The sequence below is a fragment of the Engystomops pustulosus genome, chromosome 1 (genome assembly GCF_040894005.1).
Source record: "Engystomops pustulosus chromosome 1, aEngPut4.maternal, whole genome shotgun sequence".
NCBI lineage: Eukaryota > Metazoa > Chordata > Amphibia > Anura > Leptodactylidae > Engystomops > Engystomops pustulosus.
Window position 1 is genome coordinate 18,297,656 of NC_092411.1, and position 25,835 is coordinate 18,323,490.

General features: G+C 42.9%; 1 protein-coding gene across 2 annotated transcripts in view; it reads right to left on the reverse strand.

The window, feature by feature from the left end:
- Window positions 1–25,835, reverse strand: part of NPR3 (natriuretic peptide receptor 3) — a 59,123-nt gene that overhangs the window by 14,524 nt on the left and 18,764 nt on the right. For both annotated transcript variants that reach the window (XM_072134446.1, XM_072134437.1), the window contains exons 3-4: window positions 23,746–23,912; window positions 2,044–2,179 (exon numbers count right to left, since the gene is read on the reverse strand). In XM_072134446.1, coding sequence (XP_071990547.1) covers window positions 2,044–2,179; window positions 23,746–23,912 — 303 coding nt within the window. The remainder of the gene's footprint in view (window positions 1–2,043; window positions 2,180–23,745; window positions 23,913–25,835) is intronic.

Genomic DNA, 25,835 nt, shown 5'->3' on the forward strand with positions numbered 1-25,835 from the left:
AGAGAGATATGGGACGGATAGAGAGATATGGGACGGATAGAGAGATATGGGACGGATAGAGAGATATGGGACGGATAGAGAGATATGGGACGGATAGAGAGATATGGGACGGATAGAGAGATATGGGACGGATAGAGAGATATGGGACGGATAGAGAGATATGGGACGGATAGAGAGATATGGGACGGATAGAGAAATATGAGATGGATAGATATGAGATGGATAGAGAAATATGAGATGGATAGAGAAATATGAGATGGATAGATATGAGATGGATAGATATGAGATGGATAGATAGATATGAGATGGATAGATAGATATGAGATGGATAGATAGATATGAGATGGATAGATAGATAGATAGATAGATAGATAGATAGATAGATAGATAGATAGATAGATAGATATGAGATGGATAGATAGATATGAGATGATTAGATAGATATGAGAATGATAGATAGATATGAGATGGATAGATAGATATGAGATGGATAGATAGATATGAGATGGATAGAGAGATATGAGATGATTAGATAGATGGATAGATATGAGATGATTAGATAGATATGAGAATGATAGATAGATAGATAGATATGAGAATGATAGATAGATAGATAGATATGAGAATGATAGATAGATAGATATGAGATGGATGGATAGATATGAGATGGATGGATAGATATGAGATGGATAGATATGAGATGGATAGATATGAGATGGATAGATATGAGATGGATAGAGAGATATGGATAGATATGAGATGGATAGAGAGATATGAGATGGATAGAGAGATATGAGATGGATAGAGAGATATGAGATGGATGGAGAGATATGAGATGGATGGAGAGATATGAGATGGATAGATATGATATAGATATGAGGCCAGTGTTACTCTGTACCCATGTGACCTGTGTATTATGCAGCATGCTGGCAGCCCGCCTGTATCTATAAATGGACTACACAAACAATGCGCTATGTATCACAATTGTGTCTAATAATTAACAACTCCTTCTTCCGCCAGCGCTTGGCAGGAACATGAGAGAGTCAATAAGAACTCCCCCTGAAAATACAAACACGTACGAGGTTGTCACCCACCAACTCCTAGGAAAATTCATTATGTAGACGATTTGCGGTCAGTGCTGTTGCACAATTATTGTAACTTTGAGATTTTTCGTGTCTACAGTCGCGGCTACTCTACTGCACAGGCACATTGTATGAGAGGATATGGCAAGCCCCCACAAAATGCAGCGGTTTTTTGGGACACATAGAGCTAGTTAAAACGGAATAAAAGTTTAAAGATTTTTCTTCCTTTTTAGTTTTATTTGGGGTTAAAAGTGGAAAAACGGCTCTTTTTTTGCAAGTTAGAGTACATATTTTTTTAAAAATTTTAAAATTTACTCAAAATGCACAATATTAATGAATTTCCCATTTTATTTCAGTATATAATATGCATAGAATCGGGCAAATGGGGCAACTATGGCGCTGGTTTTTGTAGTGTAGTTTTTCTTTTCCCCTGTAACTGGGGCATCTATAAGAGCACTCAGGACTGCTTATATGGACATGTTATTAATATTTTAGGCCTGAACCACTTAAATTTTGCACAGTTTGTGGGCCCTAGATGTATATTGCATTGGGCCAACTAATGTACTAAAACCAAATCAGCCCCCCCTGTGTTCAGCCCCATCCTTTGGAGAAGTTATTATACCTGCAGGCATCAGGATAGACTTGTATTAAAAGGAAAAAGGAAGCAAACAAAAAAAAAAAAACCCCAGGGTGATGACACATTGACGTCCTTTGTGCCTTTCAGAAATGCAAATCTAATTTTTCACTTTGTATCTGCAGCAAAATTTGGAAAATGTTCCAAAGAATTCTAGCAATTTGTTACATTGTAACTCCGAGGTGAGCCTGTAGGACGAGTCTGGCCGGATCTACATGTATGTTCCCACTGTGGTGTAGAGGTTTTACTGATTTATTGTCCACCTTGATCCCTCACAGTAGGTTCCCACATTAGACAAATACTGATAACATTTTATACTCCTGTTACCTTCATACGTTCTGTTCCACATCCGGTGTACCACTTTGTCTCCATCCTTTTTGCTAAAGCCGCTCTTCACCAGTTCATGTAATGCCAGGGCATAGAGGATGATGGCATCATGGAAACCTTCTACAAACATGTTCACCTGAAAGAGAAGTATGGGAATGGTGAGAAAAACTCTCTACATTATACAGGCTGGCCAGCTAATAGTTAATGGGGAATGTATCAAACAAATTATACTATTTATAAACATATATATTTGTTCACTTTTTATCTCAGTGCTCTGCGATCTGCCAGGGATCTCAGGTTATTCAAACCTCTCACTCACATCTCCAGGACTTCTCCCTATTCTGAATCCTATGGACTGGCCTTCCCCAGATTATCAGACTAATACACAATGTCCAAAACTGTAAAACATGCCTTTGAAAACACTCTTTTTAGGAAAGCCTATCACATATCCAAACTGCATGAGACCCCAACTCTCTCTTTACTAACCCATCCTGTCACGTGTCCTCCTCTTGTCTGTTACCCAGCAAGCTCTTGTGTCACCCCCTCAACCTCATAGACTGTAAGCTCTTGTGTCACCCCCTCAACCTCATAGACTGTAAGCTCTTGTGTCACCCCCTCATCCTCACAGACTGTAAGCTCTTGTGTCCCCCCCCTCAACCTCATAGACTGTAAGCTCTTGTGTCACCCCCTCATCCTCATAGACTGTAAGCTCTTGTGTCCCCTTCTCATCCTCAGGACTGTAAGCTCTTGTGTCACCCCCTCATCCTCATAGACTGTAAGCTCTTGTGTCACCCCCTCATCCTCATAGACTGTAAGCTCTTGTGTCAGCCCCTCCTCTTGATAGACTGTAAGCTCTTGTGTCACCCTCTCATCCTCATAGACTGCAAGCTCTTGTGTCATCCCCTCATCCTCATAGACTGTAAGCCTGTGTCGCCCACTCATCCTCATAGACTGTAAGCTCTTGTGTCACCCCCTCATCCTCATAGACTGTAAGCTCTTGTTTCCCCCATTCATTCTCATAGACTTACACAGGAGCTTACAGTGTATGAGGATGAGGGGGTGACACAAGAGCTTACAGTCTATGAGGGGTGACACAAGATCTTACAGTCTATGAGGATGAGGGGGTGACACAAGAGCTTACAGTCTATGAGGATGAGGGGGTGACACAAGAGCTTACAGTCTATGAGGATGAGGGGGTGACACAAGAGCTTACAGACTAACAACAACCAATATTTCTATTCTAATTGCAAGGATTTGCATTTGGAGGTCTGGGATGTAAGATATACAGCTTGTTGTGTATATGGCAATATGGTATATACAAAGCAGATACAATCCTTTTCCACATTTTTCTTCACATCCCTGGACTAGAGCAAGAATCAGACTCATCTGCAAGATAACAGTCCACTCAGTGCAGCCAAGACGACGCTCCTACATCTCCCAGATATTTCACACCAAGAGCTCCGTACAATGCCAGAAGCACAGACAAGAAGAACAGAACACAGAGTGGAAACATAAGTGAGCGGTGATTGACACCGACATATGAGATAATCCACAGGCCACCTCTCCGGGGATCCCCCACTGACCCATATTCCCATTCCAATTTCTTTATGACTGATGTAGTTGAACTCTGAATGCTTCACCCATGACTGTACTATATACTGGATGGCAGATACATAGTGCAGCAATGTACGTACCAGGTACATAACTATAGTAGTTGGGAAAAAGGCAACGTGCAGCTTTTATTTGTTATCCATGGCCTCCTGCTTTCTAAAAATCAACATTGATAACTATGATAATACGCCAGAAAGACTCCTAGGGGTGCTATCAGAGCCCCTCTGTGCTGCTGCTTCACAGCCATTGTTACATTGGGGGTCATTTACTAAGGGCCCGATTCGCGTTTTCCCGACGTGTTACCAGAATATTTCCGATTTACGCCGATTTCCCCTGTATCGCCCCGGGATTTTGGCGCACGCGATCGGATTGTGGCGCATCGGCGCCGGCATGCACGCGAGGGAAATTGGGGGGCGTGGCCAAGCGAAAACCCGACGGATTCGGAAAAACCGCCGCATTTAAAAAAAGAAATGTGTCGCTTGGGACGCGCTTACCTCCACTCAGCCCGAGCCGGTGATCTCCAGCGCGTTCAGATGATTTTCAACGCAGCAGCGCCACCTTGTGGACAGCGGAGGAACTACCTTGATGAATCCCGGCAGGACCCGAATCCAGCGCAGAGAACGCGCCGCTGGATCGCGAACGGACCGGGTAAGTAAATCTGCCCCATTGTCTCCCCCGCCCCCACACATTCCTTCAGCACTTCCCTTCTGTAATCTCACACAGCGGGAGGGGGAAGTTTTCCTGCTAAAACAGCCTGTGAAGGTGCAGCATGGAGGGGCTCTGGTAACGCCACCAGAGCACATCTGGCTCATTAGCATAATTGTAAAAGTTGATGTTAGAAGGAAGGAGGCCATGGATAACACATACCAGTCATGGTGCCTGGACCTATGAGTAATGTCCCTGGTTTATCATAATGGATTGTGATGGTGGATTTCCTTTAAAGTCAGGTCACTGGTTAAAATATGTGTTTTCTGGTAAGACATGTACTGCTTGACTTACACTTGTACATTGCGAATGGATACAATGGGGGTCATTTACTAAGGGCCCGATTTGCGTTTTCCCGACGTGTTACCCGAATATTTCCGATTTTCCCTGAATTGCCCCGGGATTTTGGCGCACGCGATCGGATTGTGCCGCATCGGCGCCGGCATGCACACGACGGAAATCGGGGGCCTGGCCGAACGAAAACCCGACGTATTCGGAAAAACTGCCACATTAAAAAAAAAAAAAAAAAAAAAGTGTCACGGGACACGCGCTTACCTTCACTCGGCCCTGCTTGGTGAAATCCAGTGCATTCAGCGCAGCAGCGCTAAGGAAATATCTTAGTGAATCCAGGCCGGACCCGAATCCACCGCAGAGAATGCGCTGCTGGATCGTGAATGGACCGGGTAAGTAAATCTGCCCCAATAAGCCTTCATGTGTAATTCATGTATTGTATTATCTGTTACATGTTATTCTTTTATCAAAACAATAAAAATACAGATACAAAAAAAAATATATCCTATCTGATTAGATTATCCGAAATAATGTAGGCATCCCAAACAAATTCAGGGGTATCGAATGAATTTAGGGCTCCAGTCTAGAGTCTTCTTTTAGAGTGAGGAATGAAGTGAAAGGTTTGGGATCCAAATGAATCAGGGGTCTGGTCTGGGGTCTAAAATTAATTTAAGGATCTGGTTTGAGGGTCAGGAATGAATTTATTGTCCCTGAAGGAATTGATGAACCAGTCTGGGGTCCCAGTGAATTTAGGGTCTAGTATTGGTTCTAAATTAAGTTCAGGGGTCCAAGCTTGGGTTAGAGATGAATTTAGGGTTTGGGTCAGGCATCCAAAGCAATTTAGGGGTTTCATCTGAGGTCTGAAAGAATTTATGCATCTGGGATACATTTAGGAGTCAAGAAGATCAGTACAGCAGAGTTTGGTGTTAGGATCTCTATGTATTTACTTAATTGCACAAAATTATTATAAAATTACCAATAGTATCCACCATTTCCCTGCTGGCCACACTCCCATGAAAATCCCCTGATTCGCCTAAAAACATGAAGCCCAGAAGCTGAAATAACATTATAATGAGCTATGAAACACATAAGATGTTACACTTATCTCTCGGTTACATGTTATTCTGTTACATTGTGTTCCTATAAGTTTTCCAGATGTCAGGTTCCTTTTGTAAATAGAAGCCCCCAGATATCACCTCGTATTGTCATTAGCGGGGTCTGGGTGGATTCAGCCATACACACGTCATACGTGCTGGCAATAAGACGGCCCACACATGGCACATGCACATTTGGAGAGGAAATGATAAAGATAGAAAATAATAAGACAAACAGCTGGAGTATGGAGACAAGTGTTATCTCCTCACTGAGGAACGTGCTGCAGAGGCTGAACGTGTCATTACAGAGAGCAGAGGACAAAGACATGCAGGAGGACAAGTCCTCAGAGGAGGCACAAGTACATGAGATCACTGCACATCACATTCTCCCTATTCTACTTCTCTCTTCCTTTCCTTTTCCCATTTATTACCTTTCATCATTCTAGCCCTCTTCTATCTTGTTTGTTTTTGTTTCCCTTTTTTTCTTATTTTTTCTTCCCCTTATTTTTCCCCTTTTCTTTCCTTTCTCTACCTTCCATCCCCGCTCTTCCTTCCATCCTTTCCCAGTCTTTCCCTTCCTTCCTTTTCCTTTCCCTTCCTATTCCTCTTCCTTTTCCTTCCTTCCTATTCCTCTTCCTTTCCCTTGCTTCCAATTCCTTTCCCTTCTCTCCTCTTCCTTTCCCTTCTCTCCTCTTCCTTTCCTCTTCCTTCCTTCCCTTCCTCTTTGTTCCATTTCTACTCTTCCCTTTCTATTCCTTCCATCCTTTCCCTCCCTTTCTCTTCCTTGCAACCCTTCCCTTTATCTTCTCTACTTTCAATCCCTTGCTTTTGCCCTTTCCTACATTTCTTTCCTGTTTTCTTTCCATCATTTTCTTCCCTTCCCTCATTTCTTACTTCCGGTCTTTCGTGCTTTAATTTGCTTCCTTTTCTTTCCCTTCTTCGTGACATTTAGACAGCTTTGATAAATCTCCCCCAAAGTAAGGATTTTCTTAGATGTCCATGGCAACCAATTACAGCTAAGTTTTCATTCTACCAGTGCTCATGAATATTTTAAAGGGAAGCTGTAATTAGTTGTCATGGCCAACTAAGAACATTCTTATTTTTAGACAGCTTGATAAATCTGCCTTCTTATTCTGGTTGTATCCAATTACTCCCTGCCAGCAGAATATGAGATAGTTTGCTGATCCATACAACCAGCAGCCTCCTTTCCATTTTGTAGAGAAGACTTTTTTTCTCCAAATTCCTCAAATTGAAATGACAACTTTTGAGAACAATGATCATTTTTTCCGTAAATGAAGAGATTTCCTTTCCAAATCTCAGAAACATATTGATAAATAAGCGTCTAGATCACCATGTCTGGTTTGGAGGATCTGTCAGCAGCCTTTGGCTCAGATTCCATTAAAACCCTGAATGAAAAGTCCAGTAAAAACCTGATGGATCTTGTGATTGTCAATGGAATCTGCTGAGATTCATTGTATGCTGCAGGTGTGAACCAAGCCTTATGTTGCACCTGTGTGAGGAAGAGGGAATTGCTTTTTACTGAGATGGTACAGACCCTCTGAGGATCAGAATTGATTTCAGAAATAGGATAACATCACTTATTTGCACTCAATCTTTTAGTACTGCATAGACCCAAGTATTACCAGGAATAAGGAATATGTTGCTACACGTTTCCAAATCTTCATAACATGCACATTTAATTGAGTTTAATTAAAGAAGTCACACATTTCTGCAGTTTCGATACTGGACACTGGAGGAGCTGTGGAGCTCATTCTATTACAGACAGATATACAGTATGTTATTCTTCACTCGGTGACATGGAAAGTTCCTTTGCCGGTATTCCGAGATCTGTTCTTTAGTGCATGAATTCTCAACATCAGCACAGAGAACTGGGCTGCACTACCGGGGAACTAGCCATATACATTTCTTCTCATTTCTGATTTCAAATACAAGATGTATGAATGTATTTGGGTGCCGGATGATAACTCAATCATAAGAGTCTCAGTAATGCAGCCTAAGACCTACAACCAACTTCAAACATATACAATAGGATTTGAAAGGTAGCCATGTTTTTCCAATCCAAACCTTACAAGGATATTCCCACCTTATTATTGGCTTTGTAGGATGTGCCGTCACTTTTTGATTAATGGGATCTGACCTCTTCCCCTCCTGTTGATCCTGTGTGTATTCTTCACTTTAATTAAGCTCGGTTTCACTTCTAGTTGGGGGTCCTGGACTCTTCTTTCAAGATAAGACTGAAAGACCTCAAGCAATGAGACCCCTACTTATTATAAATTTCCCTTAAATAGGAATAACCCTTTAAGGCATATTGGTGACTTTAAGTTGGATGCAGATGCTCCTCTATGAACTATACACCAATGAAATATGGGTAAAACATATATGCAGAGTTATGTATTATGGAAGCTACCCCATGGGGCCTTGCAACTACGAATTATCCCAATTCATACAGTTCCTGCATAATATCTTGGCATTTTCTCATGGATTTGCAAGCAGTTTCTCCTCCACTTTGGAGATATGTCCCAGTGAAATATCAGCCACTTCATAGGAATACAGGGTCAACGACATTCTTACATCGTGGGAAATACCATGGGACGTCATACTTCAGGGATGTCGGCTCTCAGCAGACTCATGTTTCTGGCCTATGTCTGCTCGTAGCATTAGCTGTACACACAGGCAGAAGACAAAACCGCCCCCCGAGTAGATTATTAGCCCCCCACATGGATTGAGGCATTACAAAGCCACATGTAGATTGATCCAGAGTGTGATGATTCAATGTCATATTACATGAGGGTATATATTCCATAGAGGCACACCATTTACTATGAGACCTGACAAAAATGGGAGGTGCGGGGAGCTCGTCCAGCCACATCTTTCTTTGCCATCGATGTCTGAATCTGTACTTAACTACAACCAGAGGGCTTACAGGGTCAAGTAAGCTAAAGATACTTGACTCCAGACTGATACGTGGTATCAAACTAGTAGATAAAAACAGCTGCTGCTGATGTGTTTAGCTCACAGAGCATTGCCTAGACTAGATACAATTGTCTCCACTCCTTCGCTGAGATCAGGATTAACTATGTACAGGGCCACTGCCTCTGAATGGAGACAATTGTATCCACTCTAGACAATGCTCTGCGAGATAAACACATCAGCAGCAGCTGCACAGATCTCACTGCTGGTTTGTTACAATGTATCAGTCTGTAGTCCAGGCTGCTTGGCTCACAGAGTATTGTCCAGACTGGATAAATTGTTTCCACTTCTCAGCCAAGATCAGGACTACCCATTGCCAGGACACATGTGCAATTACAGCCCCTGAACCCCCTTTTTATTTTGTATCAAGTCACTGTAATGATGTGTCGTTCACCTCACCCCATTGCCCTTCATACATATCTGTCTACATTTAATTACGGAGAATGGCTCCATTGTTTATTCATGTGTCAAAAACTAAGATGCCCTGACACTTGACGTGCAAATGCTACAAGGAAGATCATTGGGTTAAAAGTCTTGCAACAAAATAGTGCATTGTATATGATGGGACTTTAGCTCAGTGGACAATATCTCCTTAATTAGAGTATAAAACAATGGGGCTCATTTACTAAGGGACTGTGGACAGATAATCCATCGATTTTCCTTTTGCGCCGCATTTAGCAGGGGCGGGGGCTGTCAGATGAACTAGCTGATTCGGACTCAGCGTGGGATTTAGCATTTAATTTGTGTTGCAAGCCATGCACTTACATGCACCGGGAAGAAGAAGGTGAACTCCAGCGGACCTGAGCGGGGAGCAACGCATGCAGGATATTGGGCGCGCGCTCGTAGCGAGTCGTGGCACAATCCCTGATCGTCGGACCTTCCCGGATCGGGGATCGCGACATGGACAAGTAAATGCGCCCCAATGATTTATTATTCTCCCAATTTAATTAGTGCAATTTAATTTGGTAGAATATATATTAGCCCTTTCAATATATATAGGCAAAGTGAAGAAATACACCTTTCATACTGAAGTCAATGTAATGTCTTTATCATGCCAGCTGTAATACCTGACATGGCCCACAGATTACAGTGGCATGGTTTCTACAAAAAAGATGAAGCTAAGTTTTATAGATTTTAATTTGAAGGGGAAAAGGCCTTTCATGGGAGCACTTTAATAGGGCCGAGGCAATGGAGCCGCACGGCAGTCGTGCCCATTAGTAAGGATGTGACTGGGGCACTTGAAAGTCGTGCCTGGTGTTAACATTTTCCCCCCTGCTGCCTAGCACACTTGGGTCACTGAATCTTACTGAAAACTTTTGTCATTTGTTTTCTTGTGGCTGAAATAATTTTTATCCCTACAGAGTTACCATGGTGCCGCTTTCTCTCGCCCGCTTGTGGTCGGCTTTTGTACTTTGGGACACAATTAGTGAAGCACTCCAGCCAATGAATGGGCCTATTCATGGGGACAAATTATTCTCCGGCTGAGTGGAAAAATACCCTCAATTCTATTGCAGATGAAGGAAGAACAAAAAGCTACCACTAATTCATCCACCTCAGTGAGACAAGGTTGGGAAAATGGGAATGGTTGCTGTACAGGTCGCAGTCAATACCCTAATCGGTTGAGGTTTTTATTTGTTTTTTATGGAATTGTGGTAAATCTGAAACTTTTTCAAAGAAAGTTTTCATTTTCAAGGATCTACTGACCAAGCGGGACCCTGTGATACTGTCCTAATATCCAAAGCAAGTTATAAAGAAGCTTTAAAAGGGGCATCCGACTGCTTACTATACATTTAAGGGTGGATATCTCTGATTCTATGAAGCATGAATACACAATTCAGAAATCATAAAGGGAGATTCTCCTGTTTAATATGACACCAAAATTGTGTTTCTAGGCGCCACTTTTCAGGAGATATAGCGGTTTTAATTTGGTGAATATCGTGACATTTAGAAACGTTCTTTCTGTGCGGTTTCTTTTTTGTATAATGGTGGTGAAGGGGTTAACACCGCTTCCCTCTAACCTGCCCTTATAGTGACATATATATATATATATAATAGAGAGAGAGAGTTGTAGGGAGGCAGCCATAGTGGCAATTATATTTTTGGAGTGTAGTTTGCTACAAAAATGAAAGCTGTGCTGTGATTGGTTGCTATGAACATATCATTAGTTTCATTTAAATAGTTAGACTACCCTTACTACCCAAAATTAAAATGCTACTCTTATTGGTTGCTGTGGGCAGCAAAAGGAAACTGACCCAACCAAAAAGGCCGATAATCAGCCCCAAATTATCCATATCCAAGTATTACAAAATAACTTTTATTAATGATTTTGGTTAGATTTGTGCTTAAACTGCCAAGTTTGGATCCGTCTTTGAGAATAGTTATGACTGGCAATAGTTTAAACTGGTAATAATGAGGCCTAAGCACAGATGATCCAGCAAACTCTTTGTTGGCCCAGGCAACCAATCATGGTGCAGCTTTCATTTTCAAAGCGCAGGATACAAGATGAAAGCTGTGCTGTGATTGGTTGTCAAGAGCAACAAGGCAAGTGAGAGGGTTTTGATTAACAGTGTGAGGCCCAGATATGTTAACCAAGCCTAAGGAGGCCTTCATGTATAAAAGGCTTACTATATCTGAAACCCCTGATGTGTGGCCACACTAAAAACAAAAACCCTTATTAAAAATGATGTATACCCTATATTCACTACTGAAAGTGGCGGTAACATAGGCCATCATTGTAAAAGCTTAAATTACGTGCAAATTCACAGTGGAAAACCATTGTTCAGCTGTGGATACAATGGGAGGTTTTCAGGGCTAGTTCACATTAGTAAATAGTATCTCCTTGTACTGACATCACTATAGAGTGATTCACCTTATATTTTGAGAGGATTCTACTATGGATATAGGGTATAAAAGTCAAAATTCTGCATTGGAAAGCCTGAATCCCTTCTTCTCATTCAGAACACATGCACGCTCAGCTCTGCTCCCATATTTACCATCATCCAAACATCTTAGAGTATCCCATACACAATCTATGGAATGAAATGCAAGATATTCCCATATAATAGGACATAATGGAATAATAGGACAGTGTGTGGATCTAGCAGGACTTCCACAACACTACATGACTGATGCCATCATCCCGCTGAGGATTTATTACAAGATGGTGAAGATTTCTATAAAAGTTGCCATCATTTTCATTTCACACAGATTTGTGAATGTTAAAAAAGCCGATTTTTCACACTGTAAGAAATGGATGAATATTCTGCCAAGTTTCTGCCACACAGACGGGCACGGAGTAATATAATGAAAGTACAGTGTAACCGAGCGCTGCTCAATGTCCCTGACATAATGAGAACAATCACATGGGACAGGAATTAATGGGAAATTCCGGTGAAAACCAGAGTTCCCCATTGTAAATATTCATCAAGAGCTGCGTCAGACTTCCCAATGAGCAGTCGCTGTGGGCACTAGATGGCGGCTGTGACCCCACTGGTTTTATGTGGAGTCCATTACGATCATATAAATAAAGATGGCCGCCAGTGGTATGTGTATAAGGGATGTTACTAAAGTAGTGGTTGTAGTACCATATGGGCCCTAGTGCGTGAAGGCCCCACTTGCCTAAATGGTTACATATGATTGTACTATACACATTGGGGCACATTTACTTACCTGTCCCATTGACGCCGCCAATCCGGAATGTCCGACGAGGATTCGGAGCTGCCGCGATTCACTAATATCGTGCGTCCAATTTCCAGCATGTGTCGCTTCCCCCGCTGAGGTCCGCCGGAGTTCTGATCTTGCGACACAATTTGGTTTTTAAATTCTGCAGTTTGTCCGAATCAGTCGGGTTGTCCGACGTCCACGCCCCCGATTTGTGTCGCATGCAAGCCGGCACCAATATCCGATCGCGTGCGCCAAAAAGCCGGGGCAATTCAGGGAAAAGCGGTAAAAAGTCGGGAAACCAGATGAAAATACCGTGTTCAGACCCTTAATAAATGTGTCCCCTTGTTTTGTTTTTTTTTGTTTTGCCCCTTATCCGTGTTTGATGTACTGTTTTTATTCTATATCTGAAATAAAATGATTGAACATAAATGGACCCTCAAACAAAAGTTTGAAATGGAACCCAAAAATTTTAAACACTGGTCTAGTGACTTCCAAGAGCTTCTCTCCTGCATTACATAGGTGATTGTAATGCTTCATTTAGCCTTTGGGGGCACTGCAGGGAAACTAAAAACCTGATTCACCCTTTCCTGAGGATCACAACGGAGTGAGACACACTAATCTGCTCATTATTAAAAGAATCCAGCTTAGCAGGTAGACCATTGTAACCCCCCCCCACCCGACCCCCCCCCCAATTACTGAAGCACATCAGGGGACGATAAGACACGCTCAGGGTTTTTTTTGCCCCCAAAACCATCCTAAAAGGGGTCATACATTTTAGTAGGGCTGTATATTTCAACTTACTTCAAGCTACTGTTTAAAAGGAGCTTGGCAAGGACTTACTCCCCACCCCCTATTAAAGCGCGCGATTCGTCAGCTCAACCAGGTCCAGCTCTTCACATCCCAAAAGAGCCTTTACACCAATGCAGTTCACATTTTATCTCTAGCTCCCATGATTACAGATCAAGTATTTTTGTTATTTTCCTCACCCAACATACTAATAGACACTTTTTAGTCAAATGGGCGGTCCTTGACAGTCTTCCCAGACCTAGAAACAACCATCTGACTACTTAATGCACATATATCAAATCCGGAAACTAACAGCAACGATCACTTGAGAACGATGGGGGCTATAGAGTAAAAATTCGAATTGTGCTGGAATCAATGGAGCATCAACTTTTAAAGGGGTTGTCTACTTTCAGCAAATAATTGATATTGAAAAGTTATCCAATCTTTTCATACATATTCTGTTAATTTTCTCTATCAATTCAGTGGACAGAAATCTTACCACTCAGGTGCACGAGCCGTTATTATCACAGAGAGTAATAGGAGCGGTCTCATAAAAACTGCCTGTATATCACATGACCATGGACAGATTTCTATCCTCTGGAAGTAAACATAGAAGTTTTCTTTAGAAGGACAGCAAGAAGAGCTAGAAAACTGAGGAATTGATACAGAAGGTATATTGGAAAACTGAATAACTTTTCCTTACGCAGACCATATAAGATATTTTCTGATAGTGGACAATCCCTTTAAGTTTGAGTTGGTGAAGGTGGTAAAAAAATAACCCTTCAAAAGAAACTTTCGGTTCTTTTCCTTGAGCATTCAGCTGAGAAATATTTTTTTAAAAAGTGTAAAGCCAGATTAAGCCCCACCCACTATTCTTCTACCTTAAACCCCACCCATTTTCCCCCCCTTCAACCCCACCCACCTCCCCTTCCTGTTTCATATGAACAGCAATGTAATGGCTTCTAGAACATGTGCAAACATCATATTTTTTCTGATTTTCACCCCTTTCACTGCGGTATGAAGCAAAGCAAATGAAGGAAGAGAAAATCCTGAGAAAATAGTATGAATATTTTATTACCGGTAGTGTCCATTTAAGAACCTTCTCTCCACATACACAGGAGCAGCAACTGGAAGTGTATCACACACACCGCTAAACCTAAGGCAAACTGGCGAGTACTTCCTGTGGTCGGCTTTGACCTCACATAATAATAATTTCTGCTTTACATAATTAAATTGTTGCATTCGCCGTCCTGTCCTCTGCGCTGTCGCTGCGTACCCAAAACGAAACGTCCGCCCCTCACAAGAATAAAAATTTTTTTTCTTCCTTGTCAGAAATTCCGAAAGATGAAGGCGTTATTATGCTTCTCATTTCGTTTGGTTTTTGTGGTTTCTCGGGCGATCCCTGGTGGCTGTTTTAATTCATTCCCGGCATCCTGCATTTCAGGCGCGCTATCCGAGGAATGGAACTTACTGGGATGACACAGAGCCCGGCTTAATGGGGTTGGACGTGCAGAATGAAAACACGTTAAATAAACTTTGGTCTATGGGGTGGGCCTGTAAGTGAGACGCAGCAAGACCGTAAACGAATCCCAATTAATTAGCATAACGAGCACCTCGTAACAAGGTAATAGCGCAAAATTACTATCAAAATCAGACCATGTATAAAAGTAATAGTCGAACTAAACCCAGTAATATAAAACACTATATAGAAGATACACGCATTGAGCTTGGATACAAGATGAGATACGACTGGTTATGGAGGATACAGGTTCTGTATGTTCTCCTGCTACATACTTAGCACACATTTAAAAAGGTGGGTCTTATAGGCTGATGAAGCTGATCCACGCTAGTCCCATTAGTGCTGGATTTTGGGGACTGTTGTTCTATGCCATGGCTCCCCATATCATCACACCAGCAGGGGGCAGCATGTCCTCCTTTTACTCTTAAGGGTGACCGTCATATGGCATGGCTCCCCACATCATCACACCAGCAGGGGGCAGTGTGTCCCATCACTTCTAGGGCTGACTAACTGTCCTGTTCCATGGCTCCCCAAATCATCACACCAGTAGGGGGCAGTGTGACCTCCTATCACTTCTAGGAGTGACTGACTGCCCTACACCACGGCACCCCATATGATCCCACCAGCAGGGGGCAGTGTGTTCTATCACTGCTAGGGGTGACTGTCCTATGCCATGGCTCCCAAATCATCACACCAGCAGGGGGCAGTGTATCCTCCCATAACTGTCAGGGGTGATGACTGTCCTATATCATGGATCCACATATTATTTCACCAGCAGGGGGCAGTGTGTCCTCCTATCACTTCTAGGGGTGACTGACTGCCCTATGTCATGGCTCCCCACATTATTTCACCAGCATGGAACAGTGTGTCCTCCTATCACTACTAGGGGTGACTGACTGCCCTATTTCATGGCCCCCAAATCATCACACCAGCAGGGGGCATTGTATCCTCCAATAACTGCCAGGGGAGATGACTGTCCTATATCATGGATCCACATATTATTTCACCAGCAGGGGGCAGTGTGTCCTCCTATCACTACTAGGGGTGACTGACTGCCCTATGTCATGGCTCCCCACATTATTTCACCAGCATGGAACAGTGTGTCCTCCTATCACTACTAGGGGTGACTGACTGCCCTATTTCATGGCCCCCAAATCATCACACCAGCAGGGGGCATTGTATCCTCCAATAACTGCCAGGGGTGATGACTGTCCTATATCATGGCTCCCCACATTATTTCACCAGCAGGGGGCAGTGTGTCCTCGTATCAGAATCATGGAATGTGGGAAATGGTGGGGTCTGGGCAGATTTATTTTGTGCAAATATCTGACATGGGTACATATCTTAAAATCTTCAATATGTTGCTTATTTGCTGTATACATTTTGTATACAGTTAGAAATCTGAGATTGTGGATTCACACCGGATTTGCTGTAGGCGATGTTTTGTAACTGGTAAAGGGTTAATTTGGGACAAAATAGCCTGTGTGACCTCCGTAATAAAAATGTCTAAATACCTGGGACAGAAAACTATTGCATTTCAGAAAACTGATCAAGAAAGGAAAACAGCATTTTGGGAATTCTCATCATGGCAAGAACAGAGGTGGCATTAACCAGCCCCGGAGCCAGGGTCAGTGTGAGCCGAAGTGCGGGGAACTATTTTATAGAGAGGGGCTGAATATAGAGTTTACTAGGGCAACACTGGGAGATTTAGCTATCTGGAAGTATTTTCACATAAAGGAATGCTGTTTGGAGGCCAAAGCTCAACGTTGTGTTCCTTGTGCCGCCTGATGCAACAGTTCGAGGCTCGGAATACGCCTCCTATGTTCACTATAATCCTAGGAGAAAAGGACTTTTGAGGACAACTACACGAGAAAGCGGCTGAAACGGCTTTTATCAGGCGGAATCTAGATGTAGCAGTGCTGAACTGCTCTGAAATCGTGCGAAGTTTAAAGGTGAAGCTGCATATTATATAAGAGAGAGATAGATATGAAATGGATAGATATATAGAGAGAAAGGACACAGGACTCTTCATGCCCCTTTGCCCCCTCTCTAGCAGCCGTCCTCAATGCTTGGACGCCTCTCTCGGGGTCTAGATTGTGTAACTAGAAGCTTTTCTGACACATTACATGCAACTAGATCACAATAATCAGGTTTTTATTTTCCCTTACACTCTCCCTCTGCCGCACTTGCAACATGTGACATTCTGGATATATTGTATTAGTTGTGCTCATGTTTGATTTGGGGTTACTGAATGTGAGAGAATCACTACAATGCACAGTACAAGGGTAATGCTCACTCACTGAAGAACTTCAGACGGAATTACGTTTAACTAGTACTGTGCTGTGCCCATATATACACGATAGGAGTAGTAGTACTGTGCCCATATATACAGGATAGGAGTAGTAGTACTGTGCTGTGCTCATATCTACAGGATAGGAGCAGTAGTACTGTGCTGTACCCATATATACAGGATAGGAGTAGTAGTACTGTGATGTGCCCATATATACACGATAGGAGTAGTAGTACTGTGCTGTGCTCATATATACAGGATAGGAGTAGTAGTACTGTGCTGTGCCCATATATACAGGATAGGAGTAGTAGTACTGTGCTGTGCCCATATATACAGGATAGAAGCAGTAGTAGTACTGTGCCCACATATACAGGATATGAGTAGTAGTACTGTGCTGTGCTCATATATACAGGATAGGAGTAGTAGTACTGTGCTGTGCTCATATATACAGGATAGGAGTAGTAGTACTGTGCTGTGCTCATATATACAGGATAGGAGTAGTAGTACTGTGCTGTGCTCATATATACAGGATAGGAGCACTAGTACTGTGCTGTGCCCACATATACAGGATAGGAGTAGTAGTACTGTGCTGTGCCCACATATACAGGATAGGAGGAGTAGTAGTACTGTGTTGTGCCCACATATACTGGATAGGAGTAGTAGTACGGTGCTGTGCCCATATATACAGGATAGGAGTAGTAGGACTGTGCTGTGCCCACATATACAGGATAGGAGGAGTAGTAGTACTGTGCTATGCCCACATATACAGGATAGGAGTAGTAGTAATGTGCTGTGCTCATATATACAGGATAGGAGTAGAAGTACTGTGCTGTGCCCACATATACAGGATAGGAGTAGTAGTAGTACTGTGCTATGCCCACGTATACAGGATAGGAGTAGTAGTAATGTGCTGTGCTCATATATACAGGATAGGAGTAGTAGTACTGTGCTGTGCTCATATATACAGGATAGGAGGAGTAGTACTGTGCTGTGCCCATAAATACATGATAGTAGTAGTAGTAGTAATAGTAGTACTGTACTGTGCTCATACATACAGGATTGGAGAAGTAGTTCTGTCCCCTTATATACGGGAATGAAGTACTAGTACTGTGCGGTGCCCATATAGACAAGATTGGTGAAGTACTACTGGTTTGTGCAGATATAGTAGTAGCAGGACTGTGCTGTGCCTATATATACAGGATTGGAGAAGTAGAACTGGTGCTGGACTGAAGGGCTGCTTTTGAGTGCCTGCACAACATCATGTAAAAAAAATATTGAAGTAGGAGCCTCATCTACCAATCAATGGAGTTGCAGTGGCCATACCCGTAAAAGAATGGCATATCATGTGTAGTGACAGTAATCGTGGCCATGAGTCTAATACATTAGTATCCTGGACACTATAGACCCAACACCACCTTCTTTTGTGATATGGTATAACCAGGCCTAATCTACAAAAGAGCTGGCAGAACCTTCATGATCACGGGTTGCTGTACCTGAGATATGAACAGATTTACCCATGGATACCTTCTTACACAAAACCCAGAGGTAGAGAGATAAACCAGTACATTATAGCCACTGTCCATGGTGCTGACACTTCATGGAGGAGATATCATGTATGGTCTGGGCCATACAAAAGGTTCCTGATGTAGAAGTCTACCTGATATTCTCTTACATCTTGTATGAAATGATAAGATTCTAGGCAGCATTAGATCGGGTCTGGAAAGAAAACCCATCACTGGATAATGTACAAGGCGGCAATGATATAGAAAACACCAAATTTACAACTGCAATACAGGACTTTGTGGTGGAGGAGACCAAATACCCCTAAATAAAGCTACATTGAATATATTATGTTGAGGGCACCAAGGTATAGAAATTCAAGAAGATTCCATCTATGGCTCTACCCATCATTTTCATGAGTTTTAGGCCATGTCTCTACCCAATGCTCAATCTTCTCCATAATGTTTAAGCTAAGCCTCTACCTAACGATCCATCTCCTCCAGGAAAAACAAGATATGCTCTAACAAAGCTTATAGCCAATGATCAATGCTCCCCTGTGAGGTTCAAGCTTCACTTCTACCAATGTTTTGTCTCTCCTGGGAAATTGAGGCAATGCCTCCACCCAATGTCTGGTTTTCCCTTTGAGGTTCAATCCATGACTTTGGCCAACAGAAAATTTACTCTGGTTGGTTAAAGCTATGCCTCGAATGTCGATCTCCTCCAGAATTTCGATCACTCTCCTGTGGCTTGTTCAAGCTATGCCTCTACCAAAATAGCAAATTTCCAACAGGAGAACTTAACCCAATGGTCAATCCACCCAGAGAAGTTCACATTATATTTCTAACCAATGGTTAATCTACTCCATGGAGGTTCAAACTTTTACCCGATGGTCAATCTCTCCTGTAGGACTCAAGCTATGACCCTACTGAATGGTTAATCCACTGTGAGGCTCTAGGTTCTAATCCACATGTAAGGCTCTAGAACAGTGGTGGCGAACCTATGGCACTGGTGCCAGAGGTGGCACTCGGAGCCCTTTCTGTGGGCACTCAGGCCATCACCACAGAGGACTCCAGGTATCTTCCTACAGTCCCAGACAGCCCAGGACTTGCTGTGCACAGAGCTATATTAAAGTGACAGCGCTACCTGGGACTACTGGAGGAGTGGGAAGGTGCGGACAGATCTGGATTATCATTGTAGCTCCTGCTCCAGCCCTGACAATTCTTCCTGTTTATGGGGACCTGGAGGGAAGCTACAATCATCATCCAAATTTCTTCTATTTTCTGCTTTGTTGGTGTCCTCAGGGAGCTGATATGAATGAAAGCTGTGACAGAGCAGGGAGTGTAAATCACTAATTCAATTTGTGTGTTGGCACTTTGCGATAAATAAGTGGGTCTTGGTTGTAGTTTGGGCACTCCGTCTCTAAAAGGTTCGCCATCACTGCTCTAGAAGATGGTCAATTTCTTCTAGAAGTTTGAGCAAAGTCTCTGTGTAATGACCAAACTCCTTCAGAATTCTTCTACCCTATGAGCACTATTTTATGGAGATACAATATCCTTATTTTGAGAATCAGACCAAAGGGATCTCCATTGATCATCAAGATGAAAGGGCTGTTGTGCTCATCTAAGTATCAAAACCCCATTATTAAGCCGATTCATAGATCTCCACCAAATAATATGGAGTATTCCAAGGACTGACAACAGTTCTTTTCAATCCCGAAATCGCACTTATTTTGCGTTCATCCAAATGTCCTCAAAACTTCTTATACAATCATTAAGACAATGCAGTCCATTGCACCGCCGGTGGACCCTCCTACATGGATACACAGTAGTCACCTACACAAAGTCATGAGTTTCCTAGGCAACTGGAACGGGTCTCAATATTACACAATTCGGATTATTTTTGTACACGGTGGATTTGGGCGGTAAACATCTCCAGACATGTGTAAATATAGCGGGAGATAAATCCTGAATCCATGCCGGATTTACAAATACAGAGAGCAGGAAAAGATCATCAACTTTTTATTGCGTTGTCGAGCGAAGGTCATGTTTATACGGGTTTGATAGCAGAGATAAGCAAAGGATTGTCTACGATATACAGAGAGTCAACGTGGACCTCCCAGTCTTCTCCAGGTGATGGTCGGCAGTGTTCTCCAAGTCTTTCCCCTCCATAAAATGTCCCCTTTTAGGCGGTTTGGGAAGAAGTCGTCAGATATTTATGAGTTTTGAGGGGAATATAAATAGGTCTCTTACCCTGCTGCTTACTTTCTGATGAGAAATGCAAATTGTACCTAATAAACTCAGCGCAGAGTCAGACCACTTACATTTTTTATGGTTTTTCAACGGAGCAAATATTTTGCTTTGAAACTAGATTACGCTGGATCCCGGCCCATGTTTGTCTTGCAATACAACAATATGCAAAACCTGATAGTGTTCTTTCCGTAGAAAAGTCAGGGACAAATTGTCTATTTTGAGGCCGTACCACGGCGTATGATAGACCCTGTTATCAGGAGTCGCAGGCGGCTCGCAGGATTTCCATGAACATCTTTTATCTGAATGTCCTTTCATTCTCAGGAAAACAAAAAATTCTGAATCTACTGAGAAAAAGTTAAAAACATGTAACTCTATGGGGCTTATTTACTAAGGGTCCTGCGGGCGCATTTCCGTTGGGTTTTCCGACTTTTCGGGGTTTGCGCCGCTGGGACAGGAATTTAGAAGGAGATTGTGTTGCACGCAATCGGATTTTGACGCATCGGCTTTAATGCGACAGAAATCGGTGGGCTGGCCGTCAGATGATCGGACTCATTCGGACTGAGCACGGGATTTAAGTTTCAAATTGTGACGCAAGATCAAGCACTTACATGCACCAGGAAGAAGAAGGTGAACCCCGGCGGACCTGAGCGGGGAAGCGACACATGCAGGATATCGGGCGCACAATCTTAGGGAATCGCGGCACAGTGCATTATACACGGACACTCTGGTTCGGGGAATGCGCATGGACGGGTAAGTAAATGTGCCCCAATATCTGTCAACGGAGAAATCACCAAAGTGGTAGGAAATGCAAGACTTTCTCCATAGATAAAATTTTATTTTACATATTTTAATAATCTACCATCAAAATCCATCATGATAAACCACATACTCATAGATTCAGGCAATGTGACTGTGAAAATCTTCTTTGTTTTTATATTTGTTATCTATGGCCTCCTCCCTTCTAAAAGAAGGTGGAATGGCTCTTGGGAGGGTGTTACCAAAGCCCCTCCTTGCCGCACCTTCAAAGGCTGTTATACTGTCTCACTCTCCTTCCTCTTCCCTCAGCGCTTTCCCCTCCCTCTGCCTGGTGTAGTCTCACACTGTGGAAGGGGGAGGTTCCCATATACAGTGTAACAGCCTGTGAAGCTACAACACAGATGGGCTCAGGTAATGCCTGAGGAGCCTGATTGAAAAAATTTATGTTAGAAGGGTGGAGGCCATGGATAACAAATATAAGAAGATACCACAGTCCCAGTGCCTGGATCTATGAGTAATGTCCCTGGTTTATCAGGATGGATTTTGATGGTAGATTTCCTTCAGGTTTTGGGGTACAGACAGCTTCAGAAGCACTCAATAGCAATGGCTCAAGGGTAAAACTAGGGTACAGTATAAGGAAGAGCTACTTATGCAATTGCTTAGGGCCTCAGGGATCAGAGGGGGCTCACAGCGACATCTTTATGCTAACAATACAGTTTGAGGCAATGACTGAGTAAGAAGTCATAGACTACTTGTTCGAACATTTCATGTGGAGCTGTGCACAAGGGATCCCCAGACATCCCAAATCTGCCCCTGATGTTTGATAATGTACATCAGGATTGTATCAGTATAGGGATCACTTTAATGGGAAGTTTCAGACTACTCCTCCTGCAGCGGTTGTGTGCTCTGCGATCAGCCAGTCAATCTCCTCTACAGTAAAGATACATTTGCAATTTATCTTGCTCTATTTTTTATTTTATTTATAGCTATATATTTATTTTGGGTGATGCTTTGCCAAGTTCAATCTAAATATCCATCTCACAAACAAATCCTGCACAGATCATAGATCCATACAAAAAACGAAGGCTTCCTGTTCTGTGGAAATCAGGATGCAGATAATAATAGTAAGCTTTACATAGCGCCATCATATTTCGCAGCACAGTACAAATCAGCCAAGCAGTTTCCTAGAGCTATGGATATAAGAGGGGGTATGCATTAAGGGGTCCCCACACATCCAAATCTGCACCCTGATTTGCCATATGGTAGATTAGGATGCAGCAATTTAAGGATTTTCTTAGTGCCCAAAGTGCCCACTCTCCTATCCATCTATTTTGTCTACAGTAAAGATGAATTTGTGATTTATTTTGATCCATTTAGTTTTGGTGATGTTATGCCATGTGAGATTTTTCATCTTAATATCCATCTTATAAAAATCCAAAAATACTGCAGATCCACACGATAAACTGACGCTTCCTGTTCTATCAAAATCTCTTCTCATAATCATCACAGACAGAATTCAAATGAGATTCATCATATTTCTATAGATTACACATGATTCTCTACCCCTCATAGATGAGGTCACAGATCACCTCTACAAGTCGTGGGATGATGGTAACAATGGGTGCTGGGAACATGGCCCCATGGGTGCTGGGAACATGGCCCCATGGGTGCTGGGAACATGGCCCCATGGGTGCTGGGAACATGGCCCCATGGGTGCTGGGAAAATGGCCCCATGGGTGCTGGGTGTTGGACCCCCATAAACGAATATTCATCAATAAACAGATCCTGGAATACCCCTTTAATTCTGAGCACACATCTCCACCCCCCTTCCTTGCTACAATGTATAAATGCAGGTAAAATCTTGGAGCAGATTGATACAATTGTAGCCAACTCTCAGCTCAGTCTGTACCTGTGGATGTAAACAAGGAACAGAGAACAGGTTTGTCTTCAGTTCTATGTAAAAAAAACACAGCAGGATATCAGCCCGTCCTGTGCCAGATGACAAACTCGGCTGCAACTACATCTCAAACTGAACGCAGCGACTTGAATCACTCGAGTTCACAATTTTTTTTTTCTTTACTTTTTAACTCATATTTTGATTTTGTTTTCTACAAAAATCGAAAAAAATTTCTGGAAGCGCCTTTGAGCGGCCCTTGCGGCGGGGGCCGGAGCGTTTTGCCACCTTTGATTAAATTATGAGGTTGTTTACAGACAGCTGAAGCGCAAGGCCGGTCATCAACTACTTACGTAATCGTCTTCGGTCAGTCCCAGCTTTTGAACAGAACTTTTCACCTCGATGGAAAACTTCTCAAACTCGGGTTTTACTGTCCTGAGTAGAGTAACTGTTTGCAGGGATGAGTACGCTTGCTTGGCCTCAACGTCGTGCTTGTCTCCTCGGCTCCACGAGCCATCTCCTAGGGGACATATAAAAATATTTACAATCTCGGCCAGTCACCAGAAAGAAGCCATTTCTCCATGGCCATTGCCCCCGCAGTAAATAGATGTGTTAGTAAATAACAGTGTGGCCTATTGTCTACCCGCTCTTAAAGTTCCACTCCAAAAATGGCAGGAATGTGTCCAGGGAGCACTTTATTTAGCCCTGTCCGCTCCTTGAAGACACGTCGTCTGTCACAGGCACCGGACTTTCCATGAAAGTCATAATGGACACAGCGCAGGTTGGTTACAGCCACGTCAAAGTCAATGTATCACTATGCGTCGCTTCCTAAAAAACTCTCAGTCTCCGTGTGCCACATGGCGACGCACCGCAACCGCTAATAGATAGGATTTATCAGCCTGGAAAATTTTGATTTCTGAGAGTAAAAAGATGACGCTCTTATGTCTGTCTATCTGACAGCTATTCCTTCCACACTCCAGGCACATGCACACTTGTTACAACTTAAAAATACTTGCAAAGGATTAAGGTTCCCCAGAAATATCTTTCTATCCATGGCGATAAGGGGGTTATGCTCAGCATCCCTGGTTCTCTATGGTAATAGGGTTACTTGGCATTTACATAGTTAATAAGTTAGACCCCCCCCCCCAGTGATCACAAATCTATTCTCTAAATTATTAACCCCCAATTCCCAAGTAATCCCGTATTACCATAAAGCAGCAGGGATGCTGAGTATAACCCACTTATCTCCATAAATAGAAAGATATTTCGGGGGAACCTTGACCCTTTGCAAGTATTTTTAAGCGGAATCAAGTGTGCATGTGCCTGGAGGGTGGAAGGAATAGCTGTCAGACAATCTGTTAAAGGCTTATAAGCTACACCTATCTATTCATCACTCCATTTATACACATAATAAGGGGTAATAATATGATGGCTTGGGGGTAACTGGCAAAATGGGGGACCAGAAGTCCAACTGACCTGTCCCCAGAATGGGACCTCTGGTATTGGCCGTCCCATAGAAGTTCCTTAGAAGTAAAACAACAGTTTTGTTCAGGACACCAATGAGTTGTATGGGACCTCTGGGGTGGCCTAGAGGATGGACAATCCTAAAAGTCCTATTCCCTCTAGGGCAGTTCAGGGCTTCCCAATTCTGTTGATTATAAGGGATCTCAGGAATAAGTCCCCAAGTGATAGATAGCCTCTCTCTTTTGTAACCCCTTCCTATCATACAACACCAGGGATTCTGAGCTTAACCCTTTCCTACCATACCAGGGACACTGAGCTTAACCCCTTCTTGCCATTCCACACCAGGGATGCTGAGCTTAACCCCTTCTTACAATATAACTCCAGAGAAGCTGAGTTTAACCCCTTCCCACCGTAAAACACCAGGGACACTGCGATTAACCCTTTACTACTATATAACACCGGGGATGCTGAGCTTAACCCCTTACTGCCATGGATAGAAATATATTAACCCTCTTCCCCCAAGGCCCTCAGGGACTTTAACACCTTACAGCAACAGGAAAGTTGAAATTAACCTCTTCCTCCCTAGACTACCAGAGACGTGTGCATTAAAAGGAAACTTGACATCTGGCTCCTCCATATCCTTATAGTCCCATCCATGATGGCTGATGGAAATGAGAACGCTCGGGATGGTTTTTATCCCCCGTTATAAGCCGCCTGCTCTCTGTCCCTGAGATTTATTGCATGGCTGTGTCTATAATCTTGCAGAGCTGTGTTTACTCTCCTGATTTCGTCACTTGTGTTGGGATAAGGGATTACCAAGTCACATGGAAATCGCTTTGTTTGGCTTATTATGCGCAATGGAGAATAGCAACGAGATCCACCATCTGGGAAAGTAGAGTGTCTACGTGCATGCCTGTGTATAGCGGCTCTGGGTGGACAACCAGGAGGCCAAAAACACTAAGGCTGATGAAGTCACTGA